The 17,770-nt window shown below is 38.1% G+C and overlaps 1 protein-coding gene across 4 annotated transcripts in view; it reads right to left on the reverse strand.

Annotated features, from left to right (window-relative positions):
- The window catches only part of LOC139753164 (RNA-binding protein lark-like), a 40,609-nt gene extending 23,665 nt beyond the window's left edge, over positions 1-16,944 (reverse strand). For 3 of the 4 annotated variants that reach the window (XR_011713654.1, XM_071669343.1, XM_071669341.1), the window contains exons 1-5: positions 16,801-16,944; positions 15,040-15,165; positions 12,655-12,873; positions 5,367-5,534; positions 928-1,233 (exon numbers count right to left, since the gene is read on the reverse strand). Coding sequence is in view for 3 of the 4 variants with exons in the window: in XM_071669343.1 (XP_071525444.1) it covers positions 928-1,233; positions 5,367-5,534; positions 12,655-12,861 (681 nt within the window). In the remaining variant the exon portion in view is untranslated. Of the gene's footprint in view, positions 1-927; positions 1,234-5,366; positions 5,535-12,654; positions 12,874-15,033; positions 15,166-16,800 lie in introns of all 4 variants that reach the window. The other variant, XM_071669342.1, reaches the window with a different exon arrangement.
- Positions 16,945-17,770: the final 826 nt, after the last annotated feature.

The raw sequence follows: 17,770 nt of genomic DNA on the forward strand, positions 1-17,770 counted from the left end.
AGCAAGAAAACATCCTACTTTTCCACTTGCTAGCCATAAAGTCACCATTATATTCTTTTATGTTTAGCACCAGTATTTTCGAGGAGGGAACAGGCATCAGAAATATAGGTAAATATATAAATTTTCCTCTAAGTTTAAGGAAACTTCCTTTTCGATATCAATACTGTAAACAGCACATCCTCTTCTGTAACTCAAAGATCATCTATTATGGACATCTACATCAATAGAGAGAAACTTCAAGTAGCTTTCTTTTAATCACTGAAAGGGGGAAACCCCAAAGTAGTCAAAAGAAAATCGAGAGTATACAAAACAATTTTCCTTTTAGGCATCACCCACTAAAGTTCAACAAAATATTGTTTAGTACTTATTTCAATGCATATTCTATCAATTCACTGCTCTTTCCCTAATTAAAATATTTTTTTCCACTAAAACTTCTGCCATCACTTTTAGTATATCAATAAAAATAAGCCCTCTTTTAGATTTCATAAAAGCAGAATAAAAAATATATTTTACAGAGAAAATGTTCAGTGTGGATTTTCTTCCTTTCACTTTCTGCAGCCTTTTACAATGATAGAGGTCATTTTGACACGTTTATACATTAAAATATATACAGAGAAAGCACCATCAGTCTTACTGGTGAGTGCAAATATGCTTCTGACTCCAATGAGGATGAAGCAAACACTGGCATCTTGAATGGTTATATGGTTAATCATAAGAGTCCAAGTTTGCTCATATCATGAACACCTGGAATTCGGCAAAACTTCTATCCAAATACAAGAATGTAAACTTTTCAGTTAAGCCTTAAGAAAGGCATTCTCGTGTATGAATACAAAGAAACCAACTGTAATTTTCAAGGAGGACCACATCCTAGGACACCTGCTTTCTTTAACATTAACTACAGACAATACATAAATATGTGCAACTAACCCGTAAGCGCATCATACGTTCTCTGGCATAGCCAGGTGGTGGTGGTGGATATGGGTCAAATCGACTTCCAAAGCCTCGGCCTCGCTCACGATCCATGAAACGAGGACCTCCAAAGCGTCCATCTCGAGGACACACCTTAGACCAGTGCCCGACAGATCCACAACGGAAGCACATATCTGGATTTCCCATTCCTGCCCGTTGTCTGACACGGGATGTTGATTCCTGAACCCTCAATCGTAAACCATGGAATTCGTAACCATCCAACTCTCGAATTGCTCGCTGAGCCTGAGCCTCATCATCCATGTGCTATAAATCAGAGAAAAGGTTGGGAAGTTTTAAAGCAAGATTTTGAAAAATAGAAACTAATTACACTTATCATTTTATCAAAAAATTACAATCAATCATGAGCCTACATAAAAGGATTAGATGTTTTTTATGGTACAACAGACGCAATACTAACAAATACCTCAAAATGGGAGGAAAAACGCAACTCATATAAATGCTCTTCTTTCTATATCAAGACACCAATCCGAGGAAAGTAATTGTACCAGGTGTGAGCCCCTCTCACACACAGATTATGTGTGTGTTTATGTTTAGTTACTCATTTGTATATTACTGGAAGGTTCATTCTCATCTGTATGAGTGTGTGTAATTACCTTTTTTATATAGCATGGGGAAGGAGTCATAAACTTCTGAAGCCCTACATGACAACTTTCATCTGAAATGCACTTTTTTAAATTTTAACTTCTGTACAGAGTCACAGTTTCATTATTCATCTTATTCCATTCACCCATGACTCTAACACAACAAATGCACTTATACTGTACTTCTCATTGCTGTCTCTTTGTATCTTTATATGAACTGCTCACAATCAGCAATGTTAATCTGATCTAGAATTTTGAAGGCTGAAGCTAAATCTACCTTTATTCTTTTCTTCAATGGTGGGTCAAATTATGTCCTCTAATCTCATCCCCTTAGCTATCTTGTACTATGTATTATCTTTGTTGCTTTCCTCAAGCCCTTCATTATCAAATCTTCATATTTCTTGATGTATGGTAACTCAACTTCATATACATATTCTTGTTTCAGTCTTACAAAAGTTGTAAAAAGTTACTACACATTTTCTTATTCATGTAACTGAAAGTAATTCTAATATCAACCTGCAGAGAATTTGCTTCTTTAACAAATCTACCCATTGTTATGTTCAAGCACCAGGATGAACACAAGGTTCAAAATGTCCTATTTTGGTTATCATGCATCTGCTTGAGTTGGACTTCATTAACCATGAATCTGACTAAGTCAGGAGCTTGATCAAGTACCTTAGTATGCTAATGCAATCATGGCCATTCCTCAATTCTCATGACATATCAGTGTAAGAGTCCAGTCTTTCTGTTGTCATCAAGAATATGTAGAATAACCACAGCCTATGAGTGTGCCCTATGGCATGCCATGGGTAACTCCAACCCATCCAAATTGACTGATAATATGGAATTTATAAAGCACCAAAATCTAATGGTCATTCAGTGCATTTTACAATGAAAAAGGTGACTGTATCTAAAAACTTAAAACTTTTTACTGGATCATATATAAAACTTTCCTTTAAAAGTTCATCAAACTGTATATATAATGTACATTTAAAATTTCTAATATTATTTCTTCCTTGATTCTACAACCCCCTAAAGAAGTGTCCTCTTTTCCTTTCCTTTTGAGATATTTCTTAATACACCAAACACATCTCCTTAATGCTTTGTGGCAGTCCAAGAACATACAGTCCATCCATCTCACTCTTATGTCTAAAACAGAGATCAAAATAATAGTAAAAGTGTGAAATATGTGAACCAATTTTGCCTGTCATGCAATATCCCCTTCACAAATAACCTTTTCCAGAAATTTACACACCACACTTGTCAGAATCATACATTTGTTATGCAATAAAATATGCAAATCTCCTTTCTTAAAGATAGGGAAGACATCTATTTCACTCTCCTAGCACAGCAGCCCCTTCTTACAGTTTCTTAAAAAAATTTATGCACGCCCTTCGCATGTTCCTACATATTTCTTGAGTACACATCGAAAGACTTTTTCAGGTCCAAGTACTTTTTATAAATATGTTTTTAAGTTAGCTGAGATGGCACGGGCAGCTGAGGCCCTAATGAAGGCTATCCCATTAATGCTATATACATTTATATTTATTCATTTACCATACCTAATTGCCATTTCCTGCATCAGCAAGGTAGCACCAGGAAACATATGAAGAAAGACCCATCTACTCATATACACACATATATACATACACTTATCCCTGGGGATAGGGGAGAAAGAATACTTCCCATGTATTCCCTGCGTGTCGTAGAAGGCGATTAAAAGGGGAGGGAGCGTGGGGCTGGAAATCCTCCCCTCTCGTTTTTTTTTTTTAATTTTCCAAAAGAAGGAACAGAGAATTGGGCCAGGTGAGGGTATTCCCTCAAAGGCCCAGTCCTCTGTTCTTAACGCTACCTCGCTAATGCGGGAAATGGCGAATAGTTTGAAAGAAGAAAAGAAAGAATATACATACACACCTATACACGTACATATACATACATGTCAACATATACACATATACATACACATATGTCCTCTATGTCACTCATTCTCTCCATATGTCCAGACCATTTCAACACACACTCTTCTGCTCTCTCAACCACACTTTTTATTATCACGCATCCCTCTTAACCTTTCACTACTTACTCGGTCAAATCACCTCACGCCACATATTGTCCTCAAACATTTCATGTCAAATGCATCCACCCTCCTCCATACAACCCTATCTATAACCCATGCCTCACAACCATATAATATTGCTGGAACTACTATTCCTTTAAACTGTGGACCAACTGTCATAACCAGGATGCGAACCTATGCGCTCAACCCTGGGTGGCCATGAATGCATCATGGTCATGAACACTAACAATTTCAATGTTTTCCAAGCTCCATCTTCCCATCTCATTAGTGTCAGGGATACAGTATACCTCTACTGGGATAGACTTGAGACATATTCAGTTTCTCACATTTTCTCATTATCTTCAACACTTCACTCTTCCCATAGTCCTCATATATTTTCTCATCATCTTCAACAACTCTTCACTCTTCCCGCAACCCTCAGGACGCCAGCCACTTTTGCTAGATGGGAACACGTCATAAAATGTGATGTTGTCTGCATGTCTACATGGGAGACAGGAGGGTATCTGAGCAATAAGTGCCCAATATCTTCACCAAGGTGAAGATATTGTGGGCACATGGGATCTTGTGATATGTTAAAAGTGTTTGTAGTGTGTGTGAGCAAATCTGTAGTTTCTAGAGTGCAGACTGTAACCTGTGATGTGTAGTTGTCTAAGGGGTGTAGTTTCTGAGGGATGTACTTTTAGCAGGGTGGTGTTTAAGACTGGGTTAGGAAGGCAGTTTTTGTGACTGCTGAGTCATTTCAGAGTGTATATATGTTTGCTGGGGAAGAGAGGATCTCTAAGTTAATGTAGAGGTTTCTCAAGAGTAAGGAAAGAGTACTTCATCTTTTTCTGCCTAGAAGCCGTTTGCTGATTAGACACAAAGGGTACAGTGATTCTAAAAAAAAAAAAGAGCAAAAAATACTGCAAGCAAACTGTAGGATTGTATTGGGAGAATCTGTTTCACTGTATAGGAGCTGAGTACTTGTGGTTGCTATGCAGTGAATGATTAACAGGTGCTCAGTTTATTGTGGTTTGCAGCTTTATGTTTTCTTTTGACTGACGATGTGGCTGACCAAGCAGGTGAGGGTCAGTTTTGAGTGAATCAGCTAAATTGTCAAGGAATTTAGGTATTCATTTTCTTATCCAAATCTTATATCAGTAATAAGTGTTCTAAGGGCATTTAATTTGTTTCTGGCCTTGGTCCTTATTCTTATCCTGTGGCAAGCAAATATCACATGTATAATACATGATGTCCACTGTGGTTGCAGTTCTGTTGTCTGGGAGTGGCTAACAATTCAGGGTGGGAGGGTATAGGTTGGATTCATGTCTGTCAGGAATTAAAAATGTATGGAAGACTTCTGTAGCGATGCAGACATTCTACTTTTGGTGATACAGTGTTCTAACAGTGTGGTGTAGTGCTGCATGTTTGTTGTTGCTTGCATAAAGTCAGGTTGCTGTGATACGACTGTGAGGTCATCTGAACACGAGAGGACTTCACACTGGTTTGCAGAGGGTGCTGGAAGGTCGTGAAGGAAGAGATTGAAGAGGGTTGGACAAAGAACTGCTCCTTGGGGAAGTCCACTGTAAAGTTTAAGGATAAGATATTTGAATATGCCGTACATTAAATTTAATGACAAGGATTATACCATATCTTTTACAAGCTCTTCAGAAACACAACAGCATAAATTATAACAAAAGGTGAAACAAATCAAGATTACCATAAAATACAGTACTTACAACAAAGGCATAGTTTGTAAGAATGTCTGCCTCTACCACACTACCATACACTTCAAAAAGACTTTTGAGCTCTTCAATTTTGGAATCCTTGTGTACATTTCCGATGAAGATTTTTGTCCTTTGGTTACCACCCTTTCTTGCACCAGTGGAGGCCTCAACAACCATCGGCTGAAACCAAATACAAGTTATTCATCTCTAAATATAGCACCTTAAAAGTATGTCCCCAGGTGAAAGACATATCATCAGAAAGATTACTTTCATTAACTATCTCTGGTCCAACCCTTCTGCTCCATCACTATCTATCCCTGAACTATTCCAAAAATTACAATAGGTTAATGCCAATTAACCCTTTCCATGCTCTAAATATCAACACATTGTTATGTAGCTGGACACCATGAACATCAAGCAATACACGTAATTTCCTGCCCAAAGTTGAATTATACGTGCATTATGGGCACTGTCGGTCGACCATAAAAAGGAATCTAAGAAAAGGATGAGTTAACAACAGAGCTGCTTGGAGTTCTGTAACCCACAGCTGGTAGTTACATGCCATTTCTAAGGATTCACCATGACCATGGCGCCCACCCCAACCAATAGTGCCCACTGCTGTGGCCCCATCGCACCCACGTCACCCTTACTCAATACTGCAAGAACACAGTGAACGGTATACAAATTGTTTACATATCTACAATTTTTAACACATGAACACAAATATCTCCATCTGCACCCTTGACAATATTTATGCTGGCATACACTATATGTAATATATGTCCCATAACTTTCACTTACTAAAAATATTTTTAGGTCTATAGGCATATACATCAGGTCTGTCTCAAGATCTACTTTTGGGTCTATTGGCAAATGTTATGGAACTGTGCACATCTTTACGCATCTCAAGTTCAACTCCCCCCCCACGCTCAAACACACAAATACATTTCACTAACTCATACACTTTATATGTATTTGTTGGTGAATTATGTTAAGCATAAGTGTTCATTCAAAATGGTGGAGGAATAATTTGAAAGAAAATATTCTAAATTACTTAAAGGTCTGCAAATAGCTTTCAGTCATACATAATATACATCTTTATAATGAGTATAAATTTGTGACATTGTTTTTAGGTTGAACCCTGTTTTTACATGCACTTGTTAAAAAATGACTCCTCTGTACTATCACATACACTAAAATATTACATAATCTAAATCTTATATAAGTATGGGCTATAGATAGAGTTGTGCAGAGGAGGGTGGATGTGCTGGAAATGAGATGTTTGAGGACAATATGTGGTGTGAGGTGGTTTGATCAAGTAAGTAATAATACGGTAAGAGATGTGTGGTAATAAAAAGAGTGTGGTTGAGAGAGCAGACGAGGGTGTTTTGAAACGGTTTGGTCACATGGAGAGAATGAGTGAGGAAATATTGACCAAGAGGATATATGTATAACATATATATATATATATATATATATATATATATATATATATATATATATATATATATATATATATATTATTCCTGGGGATAGGGGAGTAAGAATACTTCCCACGTATTCCCTGCGTGTCGTAGAAGGCGACTAAAAGGGGAGGGAGCGGGGGGCTGGAAATCCTCCCCTCTCGTTTTTTTTTTTTAATTTTCCAAGAATATATGGTGTGGGAGGAAAGTTGTTAGAAGCAGTGAAAAGTTTTTATCGAGGATGTAAGGCATGTGTACGTGTAGGAAGAGAGGAAAGTGATTGGTTCTCAGTGAATGTAGGTTTGCGGCAGGGGTGTGTGTGATGTCTCCATGGTTGTTTAATTTGTTTATGGATGGGGTTGTTAGGGAGGTAAATGCAAGAGTTTTGGAAAGAGGGGCAAGTATGAAGTCTGTTGGGGATGAGAGAGCTTGGGAAGTGAGTCAGTTGTTGTTCGCTGATGATACAGCGCTGGTGGCTGATTCATGTGAGAAACTGCAGAAGCTGGTGACTGAGTTTGGTAAAGTGTGTGGAAGAAGAAAGTTAAGAGTAAATGTGAATAAGAGCAAGGTTATTAGGTACAGTAGGGTTGTGGGTCAAGTCAATTGGGAGGTGAGTTTGAACGGAGAAAAACTGGAGGAAGTGAAGTGTTTTAGATATCTGGGAGTGGATCTGGCAGCGGATGGAACCATGGAAGCGGAAGTGGATCATAGGGTGGGGGAGGGGGCGAAAATTCTGGGGGCCTTGAAGAATGTGTGGAAGTCGAGAACATTATCTCGGAAAGCAAAAATGGGTATGTTTGAAGGAACAGTGGTTCCAACAATGTTGTATGGTTGCAAGGCGTGGGCTATGGATAGAGTTGTGCGCAGGAGGATGGATGTGCTGGAAATGAGATGTTTGAGGACAATGTGTGGTGTGAGGTGGTTTGATCGAGTGAGTAACGTAAGGGTAAGAGAGATGTGTGGAAATAAAAAGAGCGTGGTTGAGAGAGCAGAAGAGGGTGTTTTGAAGTGGTTTGGGCACATAGAGAGAATGAGTGAGGAAAGATTGACCAAGAGGATATATGTGTCGGAGGTGGAGGGAACGAGGAGAAGAGGGAGACCAAATTGGAGGTGGAAAGATGGAGTGAAAAAGATTTTGTGTGATCGGGGCCTGAACATGCAGGAGGGTGAAAGGAAGGCAAGGAATAGAGTGAATTGGAGCGATGTGGTATACCGGGGTTGACGTGCTGTCAGTGGATTGAATCAAGGCATGTGAAGCGTCTGGAGTAAACCATGGAAAGCTGTGTAGGTATGTATATTTGCGTGTGTGGACGTATGTATATACATGTGTATGGGGGGGTTGGGCCATTTCTTTCGTCTGTTTCCTTGCGCTACCTCGCAAACGCGGGAGACAGCGACAAAGTATAATTAAAAAAAATAATATATATATATATATATATATATATTTTTTTTTTTTTTTTATACTTTGTCGCTGTCTCCCGCGTTTGCGAGGTAGCGCAAGGAAACAGACGAAAGAAATGGCCCAACCCCCCCCCCATACACATGTACATACGTCCACACACGCAAATATACATACCTACACAGCTTTCCATGGTTTACCCCAGACGCTTCACATGCCTTGATTCAATCCACTGACAGCACGTCAACCCCGGTATACCACATCGCTCCAATTCACTCTATTCCTTGCCTTCCTTTCACCCTCCTGCATGTTCAGGCCCCAATCACACAAAATCTTTTTCACTCCATCTTTCCACCTCCAATTTGGTCTCCCTCTTCTCCTCGTTCCCTCCACCTCCGACAACCTCGCCCTCGCCCCCTCCCCCACCCTATGATCCTATATATATATATATATATATATATATATATATATATTTTTTTTTTATACTTTGTCGCTGTCTCCCGCGTTTGCGAGGTAGCGATATATATATATATATATATATATATATATATATATATATATATATATATATATATATATATATATATATATATATATATATATATATATATATATTTTTTTTTTTTTTTTTTTTTTTTTTTTATACTTTGTCGCTGTCTCCCGCGTTTGCGAGGTAGCGCAAGGAAACAGACGAAAGAAATAGCCCAACCCCCCCCCCATACACATGTACATACACTCGTCCACACACGCAAATATACATACCTACACAGCTTTCCATGGTTTACCCCAGACGCTTCACATGCCTTGCTTCAATCCACTGACAGCACGTCAACCCCTGTATACCACATATATATATATATATATATATATATATATATATATGTATGTATCCCTGGGGCTAGGGGAGAAAGAATACTTCCCACATATTCCCTGCATGTCGTAGAAGGCGACTAAAGGTTATTTAATGTATGTATGACTCATGGTGAGGTGCCTGAGGATTGGCGGAATGCGTGCATAGTGCCATCGTACAAAGGCAAAGGGGATAAGAGTGAGTGCTCAAATTACAGAGGTATAAGTTTGTTGAGTATTCCTGGTAAATTATACGGGAGGGTATTAATTGAGAGGGTGAAGGCATGTACAGAGCATCAGATTGGGGAAGAGCAGTGTGGTTTCAGAAGTGGTAGAGGATGTGTGGATCAGGTGTTTGCTTTGAAGAATGTATGTGAGAAATACTTAGTAAAGCAAATGGATTTGTATGTAGCATTTATGGATCTGGAGAAGGCATATGATAGAGTTGATAGAGATGCTCTGTGGAAGGTATTAAGAATATATGGTGTGGGAGGCAAGTTGTTAGAAGCAGTGAAAAGTTTTTATCGAGGATGTAAGGCATGTGTACGTGTAGGAAGAGAGGAAAGTGATTGGTTCTCAGTGAATGTAGGTTTGCGGCAGGGGTGTGTGATGTCTCCATGGTTGTTTAATTTGTTTATGGATGGGGTTGTTAGGGAGGTGAATGCAAGAGTTTTGGAAAGAGGGGCAAGTATGAAGTCTGTTGGGGATGAGAGAGCTTGGGAAGTGAGTCAGTTGTTGTTCGCTGATAATACAGCGCTGGTGGCTGATTCATGTGAGAAACTGCAGAAGCTGGTGACTGAGTTTGGTAAAGTGTGTGAAAGAAGAAAGTTAAGAGTAAATGTGAATAAGAGCAAGGTTATTAGGTACAGTAGGGTTGAGGGTCAAGTCAATTGGGAGGTGAGTTTGAACGGAGAAATACTGGAGGAAGTAAAGTGTTTTAGATTTCTGGGAGTGGATCTGGCAGCGGATGGAACCATGGAAGCGGAAGTGGATCATAGGGTGGGGGAGGGGGCGAAAATTTTGGGAGCCTTGAAAAATGTGTGGAAGTCGAGAACATTATCCCGGAAAGCAAAAATGGGTATGTTTGAAGGAATAGTGGTTCCAACAATGTTGTATGGTTGCGAGGCGTGGGCTATGGATAGAGTTGTGCGCAGGAGGATGGATGTGCTGGAAATGAGATGTTTGAGGACAATGTGTGGTGTGAGGTGGTTTGATCGAGTAAGTAACGTAAGGGTAAGAGGGATGTGTGGAAATAAAAAGAGCGTGGTTGAGAGAGCAGAAGAGGGTGTTTTGAAGTGGTTTGGGCACATGGAGAGAATGAGTGAGGAAAGATTGACCAAGAGGATATATGTGTCGGAGGTGGAGGGAACGAGGAGAAGAGGGAGACCAAATTGGAGGTGGAAAGATGGAGTGAAAAGGATTTTGTGTGATCGGGGCCTGAACATGCAGGAGGGTGAAAGGAGGGCAAGGAATAGAGTGAATTGGAGCGATGTGGTATACAGGGGTTGACGTGCTGTCAGTGGATTGAATCAAGGCATGTGAAGCGTCTGGGGTAAACCATGGAAAGCTGTGTAGGTATGTATATTGCGTGTGTGGACGTGTGTATGTACATGTGTATGGGGGGGGTTGGGCCATTTCTTTCGTCTGTTTCCTTGCGCTACCTCGCAAACGCGGGAGACAGCGACAAAGTATAAAAAAAAAAAAAAAAAAAAAAAAAAAACTACCCACCTAGGTATCTGGAGGGTTAGTGACAGCTACTTAGCAAGCCAGCACTTCATTGGTTGTCCAGCTGCACTCATCTGACCCAAGTAGCTGTCTTTTCTGCCTCACCCTTACGTGGACTACTGGCATTCTGTTCACAAACATACAATCTCCCCTTCTCATACATAACACCTGAGAACACTTAAGACATTCTTCATAACTCTAGCTTTTCCTGTGGTGGGTGCTATGTTCTATCCCAGCCTTTTGGCAAAATGGTAGGAGCAACAGAGAGAAGAAATAGGGAGAAACATTTTGGTAGGAGCATTAGGTAGAAACATTATGTAGAAATAGTAGGTGGGAACATTAAGCAGGAGCATTAAGTAAAAGTAGTCAGTAGGAACAATGGGTAGGAGCTTCTGCAAACACTGCACTAGACTTGTCCTCTGCTAGTTGACTGTTATAGGTGAGGCACTAAAGGCTAAGAAGCAGCGCTGGGGTTCAATATTTATGGAGACTCTATTGCCATGGCCATCCCCCTCCCCCTGAGGAAGTTCCATAAGGGAATAGGCATCAGAGATATAGACAGTCAACATGCTTCATAATGGAGATGTTAGCATAATATTTACTATAAGGTGTACTCAACATTACAGTCAACAAGCACTCATAAAAAATGAACAACAAAAATCAGCACCAAAATCAAATCTACCATAAATATCTAAAATCTTGTAGTGGTGGACTTCTCAAAAGACTTGCAGTAATGATGATGTTGGTATTAGACTATTTGATGTCTATCTTTATATAAAGTAACCATTTACAAAAAATATTTACAAACAAATACATGTTACAGAAATGCAAGACCAAAAACAAACTTACAGATCTTTAATTATCACAAACACTTAAATGCAGCCGACTGCTAGTTTCACGTGCCTTATTTACCTTTGTGGGGGTAACAGGTGGGCTTACCCCAATGTAATTATGTGTTAATAGTTTGTCACTGTTGTGAAAGTTTTTATATATAGACTATATAATAACATGAAAGCAGCAGTACATATCAATGTTATCAATCAGTGCAAAGGCCAAGACATTCTAAAGCATTAATTGGCTTTTTCTAATCTCTAACCAGTAAACAGCTCATGCATTACAATGGTACATATATAAAAAATCATATATGCATCAGTACTAAGATAGTGTTCCATAGAACAATTGCATCACCTACAATACATTACAGTCATTTGCAATTAAATACAAATGATAGGATGCACTATCAGGGAAATTTGAAAAACATATTCTCTGTGAACTGTAAACCAAGTGAAATTCTTGGATAAATTTTTTCAGAAAAGGCTTAAAATTCAACCTATTTGGTCCTTAAGGTACTGGGAAACAACTGTATAAAGCTTCAGAGCCAAAGACTGAATCTTCTTTAGGTTATGAGATACATTAATTACAGATTAAATATTTCATTAATGGCACAACTCAGGCAAAATCAGAACTAAAGGTATATGACTTATGCATACAGTTCCTTATGTGTTAGGAAACATGTCATAAAGTTTTGTGCCCACAGTCTTAATTTCCTTAAAGTAATGAGGTTGGTCAATTTAGTTAAAACTATTTTTAAATGGTAGGACTGACAATATCAAAAAAAAAAAGTTGTGGGTCTTATACCATTTTCTTTACATGCTGGAAAACAAATTTACAGAGTTCTATGAGTATCTGATAAAGAATTTACCAGTTGTAGCCAAGGTTATACAGTACTGACAGTTAAAGTAACCCTAGAAAACAACAAAGGACACAGTGATCCCTATGTACATGCCTTGCTAAACAGGTGACACAATAACCAAAGAGTTATATACATGTACATAAAGGGTGACCATCGTCCATCTAACCTTACCTTTCCATGAAGAGCATGACCATTGAGTGCTTCAATGGCTGCCTGTCCCTCCTGTTCCTTTTCCATGTGTACAAAACCATAATTTTTCACAACATCTGCCTCAACCACTGTTCCATGATTTTCAAAGAGTTCTCTAATGTCTGAACCTGTAGCACGGTCACTTAGGTTCCCGACAAATATCTTGAATGTATTTCCCCGGACAGGCATCTTAGTAAGAATCTGGAAAAAAATTCAGAGGACTGTATGAAAGAGTCTGATGCAAAGATAATAACCAAATGATTGCACAAGACTGTACATAAGCCTTCCTGTTTTGGAAACATGCAACAGAACACAGAAGACTTATTCTTGGTTATGCAATGCTTTAAACTTTATACTGTCACAATAGCTTCTTCCCTTTACTTTCATGTTCTTCTTTTTAGTTTGCTCATCATGAGCATTAAAAGAAGGAAACTAACCCAGGAAAACTAAATGGGTACCATTAATGACAGAAACTCTGAAATTTTTGTATTTTCTGTGGAGGGCATATCAGAAGAAAGTTATGATGATATAAGCAAGGATAAGAATAGAACTGGACCTGACCAACACAACTGTAATAATATAACCATATTTTTGTTAGTTTTGCATGCAATTCTATAATTCATCTATTTTGTCACAGATGGATGCGAACCTGGGAGGGAATACTGGCTGAACCCTTAAATACTGGGAGTCATATCATTACCAGCATATCATTATTGTACAGCAGGTACCAGGAGTCATCATATGATGACTTGTGTGGCATGTATCATGAGATATCAATGCTAGGTTCTGGTGGCATATTTTGAACAACTTACCAATACTTTGAAATCTGTATCGCTGCTAAGCGTATCCTGATAACTACATGTGCTTATCACAGAGACTTCAACAATTAAGAAATTCTGAAATGCAAATATGTACGTACTGTCTGAGGACTGAACCAAGGTATGTGAAGCAGCCAGGGGAAACTAGTGAAGGGTCTGTGGGGCCTGGTTGTAAATGGGGAGCAGCAGTTTCATAGTTACACATGACAGCTAGAGAAACAATGTGAGTGAATGAGGTCTCTTCCTCATATGTTTCTGGTAATACTCACTAATGCAGGAAATGGTGAACAAGTATGAAAAAATATGCATAAAAAATCAATATATTTTCACCATTTCCCACATCAGCAAGGTTGCACCAGGAGCAGAGACAGAAATGGTTTCATTTACTAATAGTCACTCTCTAGCTGTCACATATAATGCATCAAAAACATGGCCCCCTATCCAGAATCAGGCCCCACAGACCTTTCCATGGTTCCCTAAAATAAGTAAATGTAAATGAGTAAATATATGGTGTAAAATATGTAAATATGTGTCATACAGTAAATGTGGGTAATGAGGCTGGACCTGGTAAACCATCATACCATCTCCCTGCTCAGAGGAAGTTCGAGTTAAGTACCAGTTTATGGGTTTAAATCTAATACCTTTGCAATGTGACATACTATTTTGCTGAGGTAGTTTGGTGCTTGTAGAAAAAACCGGAGTGACTCTGCTTGACTGAGATCATTCTTTTTTATCCTCTGATTAGCCAAGTGTGGCATGGATTATGAAGATTGGAGCAAATGTGGGGTTAATTAACAAAAACAGAAGTAAAATAATTATAAAAATCACCAGAACCTGTGAAAGCCTTGCTTAACCTTTCTAAGCAGTCAAAATTTACCTTATTTTCAATGTTATTTGTAAAAATATTTAATGTCGGTTTTTACAATGACTGCTAGCCTTTATGAGCTTTACTGAGCGGAAAATGCCCAAAATAGCATGCAATCACTTAAAACATGATTCAAACAAGTGCAGCTGAAAATGTTGTTGATATAAAACTAATACTATTATGTAAAGTAAATTCTGGCTACTAGAGGAAGTCAGGTACAGCTTTCGTAGGGTTCCGTTGCTTTCTGCAATTTCACCTGGTGATATATTTTCAACACCATTTCTCTATCATTCATCACCCTCATCACTACACTAGAATTGCTAGAGAACATCAATATTCTAAAGGTAAAAAGAATAGTAACCATAAACTGATACTATACATAAATTCAGCTTATAATCCACAGCTGGAGCTTCCTCTCCTACATATCTTACAACCTTCTTGTAATACTCTAGTTTCTATCAAACCTAACATCAAGTAAAACCCCAAAATTCATATTTCAAAAATGGTAAAATAAACACAAAAGATTATATTAACACAAAAAAAATCAATTTCTTGTTCACTGTTACTTTACAACTATCTACTGTCAACTGATGCCAAGAAACTGAAAGTCTTCAAAAATTCTAAACATACAAATATAATGTTGTTGAGTAAATAAACAACACATAAAAAGCTACATACACTTACTTGGTGGATAATGCTATCTCGTATGACAGTGGTTTCACTCTACTGCCTAAATATTGGGATAATTCCTTGTTCAGCCCTCCAAGGCAGCCTGCAGTTTTAGTGAGAGACGGGCTTATCACTGTTTATCTGCAACAGATTTTCTTTATTATATAATCTACATAGCATATTATCAAGTATTCTCTGATAATGATTTGAATAGTTTTAAAATTCCTAAATAATTATGCCAGGTAAAAAACACCAAATAAAATGACACTGGCGAGGGTTTTAAATATCTGAGAAACTGTGAGGTCAATGTAAAAGATGGTTAAACACTTGTAAAGCATCAACAGTTCCCGTAAAACTCTTGAGAAACCAAGCCTAACCTCTGAGATCTACACTACTGTATAAATATACCATATCAACATCAAGTTGGTCTATCTATGGGAATCTTGTGGAGATTTCTTGTGGAAAAGGCTGAGCAGTTGTAAAACCATCCACATAGTGTTTTACTGTTCGTTGATATCCATTGGCAGTTGACAAAATGCTCAACTGTGGGTGCAATTAGTACATCTTCAACAAGTAATCGAAAACTGAGATAAACCTCCACTGCTAGGGAAATTAGGTAAAGTGTCCATAGGTTCTGCTGATTTTGATGCGAGTTTTAGTTAGTTTATGTTAACTGCACATATTCCCTCATTCATAATCCTAGCCACTACAATCTTATTTCATAATGAAAAAAATGAAATGCTCCATAAGTTTTTATCTATTCCCTAACATCACATTAACATTTCAAAGCAAAACTTTTATATCTCAAGCTAATTTCAATGTGTATCTTGACTGATAAATTACATACTACCCATAACAAATTCACAGATATGATTTCTGTCAATGCTAATGAGGTATAACTGCTGCACCCCTTGTGTAAAACACTGCAGTGATTTTGTGTGGACATGATGAACCAATCGATCAATTTTAACACACATAAGTAACACAGGACACAGAAGTCTATGGAAACATAAGTATTTATTGACATAAATCACACCAGTCCACTTTGCTGTATACATTTTTAAATCTGGGTTAGGTTAGATTAGATTGTTTTCTGGTATTTTGTATAATAAATTCAAACATTTTAATTTGGAGTACTTGGCCTTTTGGTAAGGTTTCCTGTTGTTTCTTAATCTCTAACCTAATCCTAGTAAGAGATGGACAAAATTTGTAAAAAAAAAGTAAGTCAAGACTGTTTCTTTTAACAGAAGTAAACCGTGTAATAACAGTTTCAACGGTAACTTAATACATTACCTCACGACCTTAATATTTTTTACGTAATACATCAGGCATTGTAATGAAACTAGGGACTGTAATTCAATCAACAATAACTACAAATACACAATCATTAGCCTTTGATCCCCAACAATAACTATCAACAACTGGTGCAATACACAAGTTTTAATTAACGTTGTATCATTTGCATTTCTGGTATTGATGCTTTAAATCTTCATTTTCCTCCTATGATATTCTACTTTCCCATTAGTTGACAAGCGTTATTGTCCAAAGTAGAATAATTTACACAACATCTAGTGTTTGTTTATTTGCTGCACTGCTGTAATCAATCAGATGTAAGAGACATCTAAATTACGTATGACTAATTTATCCCAACAGACGTAATCTGATTGACTTATCCCATCACACTTCAAACAATCCTCTCCTGACTTCCTTGGATAAAGGTAATGGCTCTAGAATAAAGCAAAGTGAACTGAGTAGTTAAATGATGGTTCTATTTACCTGAAATCATCAAAGTGTGAGAAATGTTTGTTTTGGGCGTTGCACCGCCTTCCTGTGGCTCGTTCCGCTGATGGTCTCATGACATGGCGGACGCTCGCTTCTCTCACAACCCAGCCGCATTTATTCTACCATTTATTGACTTACTTATCAAGAGTATTGGGCTAAGATATCAATTTTAGAATAGAGATACATTTACTGGCAGTAGTTTGATTTTGAGATATGGGGATATATGTGCAGAGTTTATGCGAATTCTCCAATGTTGATATACCAAAATGTTAGAAATATGTTAAATTCTGTGGTTTGTCTGCATGCAATCCAGCCATAGACTTACGAGAAACTTTATCTTTTCAGACATTTAAACGGCGCGAAACTTCGCTTCAGTACTGTACATATCTTGATTTCAAAACTGAAAAACTACCTGTACACAATATCTACTCTTAAATCGGTCATATAAAAATGTTTTGTTATGGCTTCAGCTCCAGCCAAAACGGATGAGGTGCTTCAGCTTCCTAGGAATAGATCATTGAATTTGAAGGTGATCAGCTCGAGTGTTGGATGCTTAGGAAAACTTTTGACCCAGGTGCGGCTTATTTCTGTGGGACCAGCGGCAAAATTAAAGAGTTTGATAAAAATATAGTTGGGTAAAGTATGACTGGCATACTGAAATTAGCTAAATGCCTTAATTTTCGGTCTTGAAACCTCTGGTAAACTCGTTTGGGATCCAGTGGTAAGTGAGTGCCACATGGCTCGATTCTGAGGCCACTGTTAAAGTGTGTCTGATAATCAACGGAGTACCTCAAGGCGCCACTTGTTCATATCTTGTGGTGCCAGTTTTGCTGGGTCTTTGCCTGGCACGGCTCTCTAATGAAGGTCTATTCCTAGTTTGTTCGGCGTAAACAAATGCAACTTTTTCAGACTAGGTGCAGATAAAAAGCTTAGCCTATTATACTGGGGCAAGAGATAGTTCTGG

The sequence above is a fragment of the Panulirus ornatus genome, chromosome 14 (assembly GCF_036320965.1).
Source record: "Panulirus ornatus isolate Po-2019 chromosome 14, ASM3632096v1, whole genome shotgun sequence".
NCBI lineage: Eukaryota > Metazoa > Arthropoda > Malacostraca > Decapoda > Palinuridae > Panulirus > Panulirus ornatus.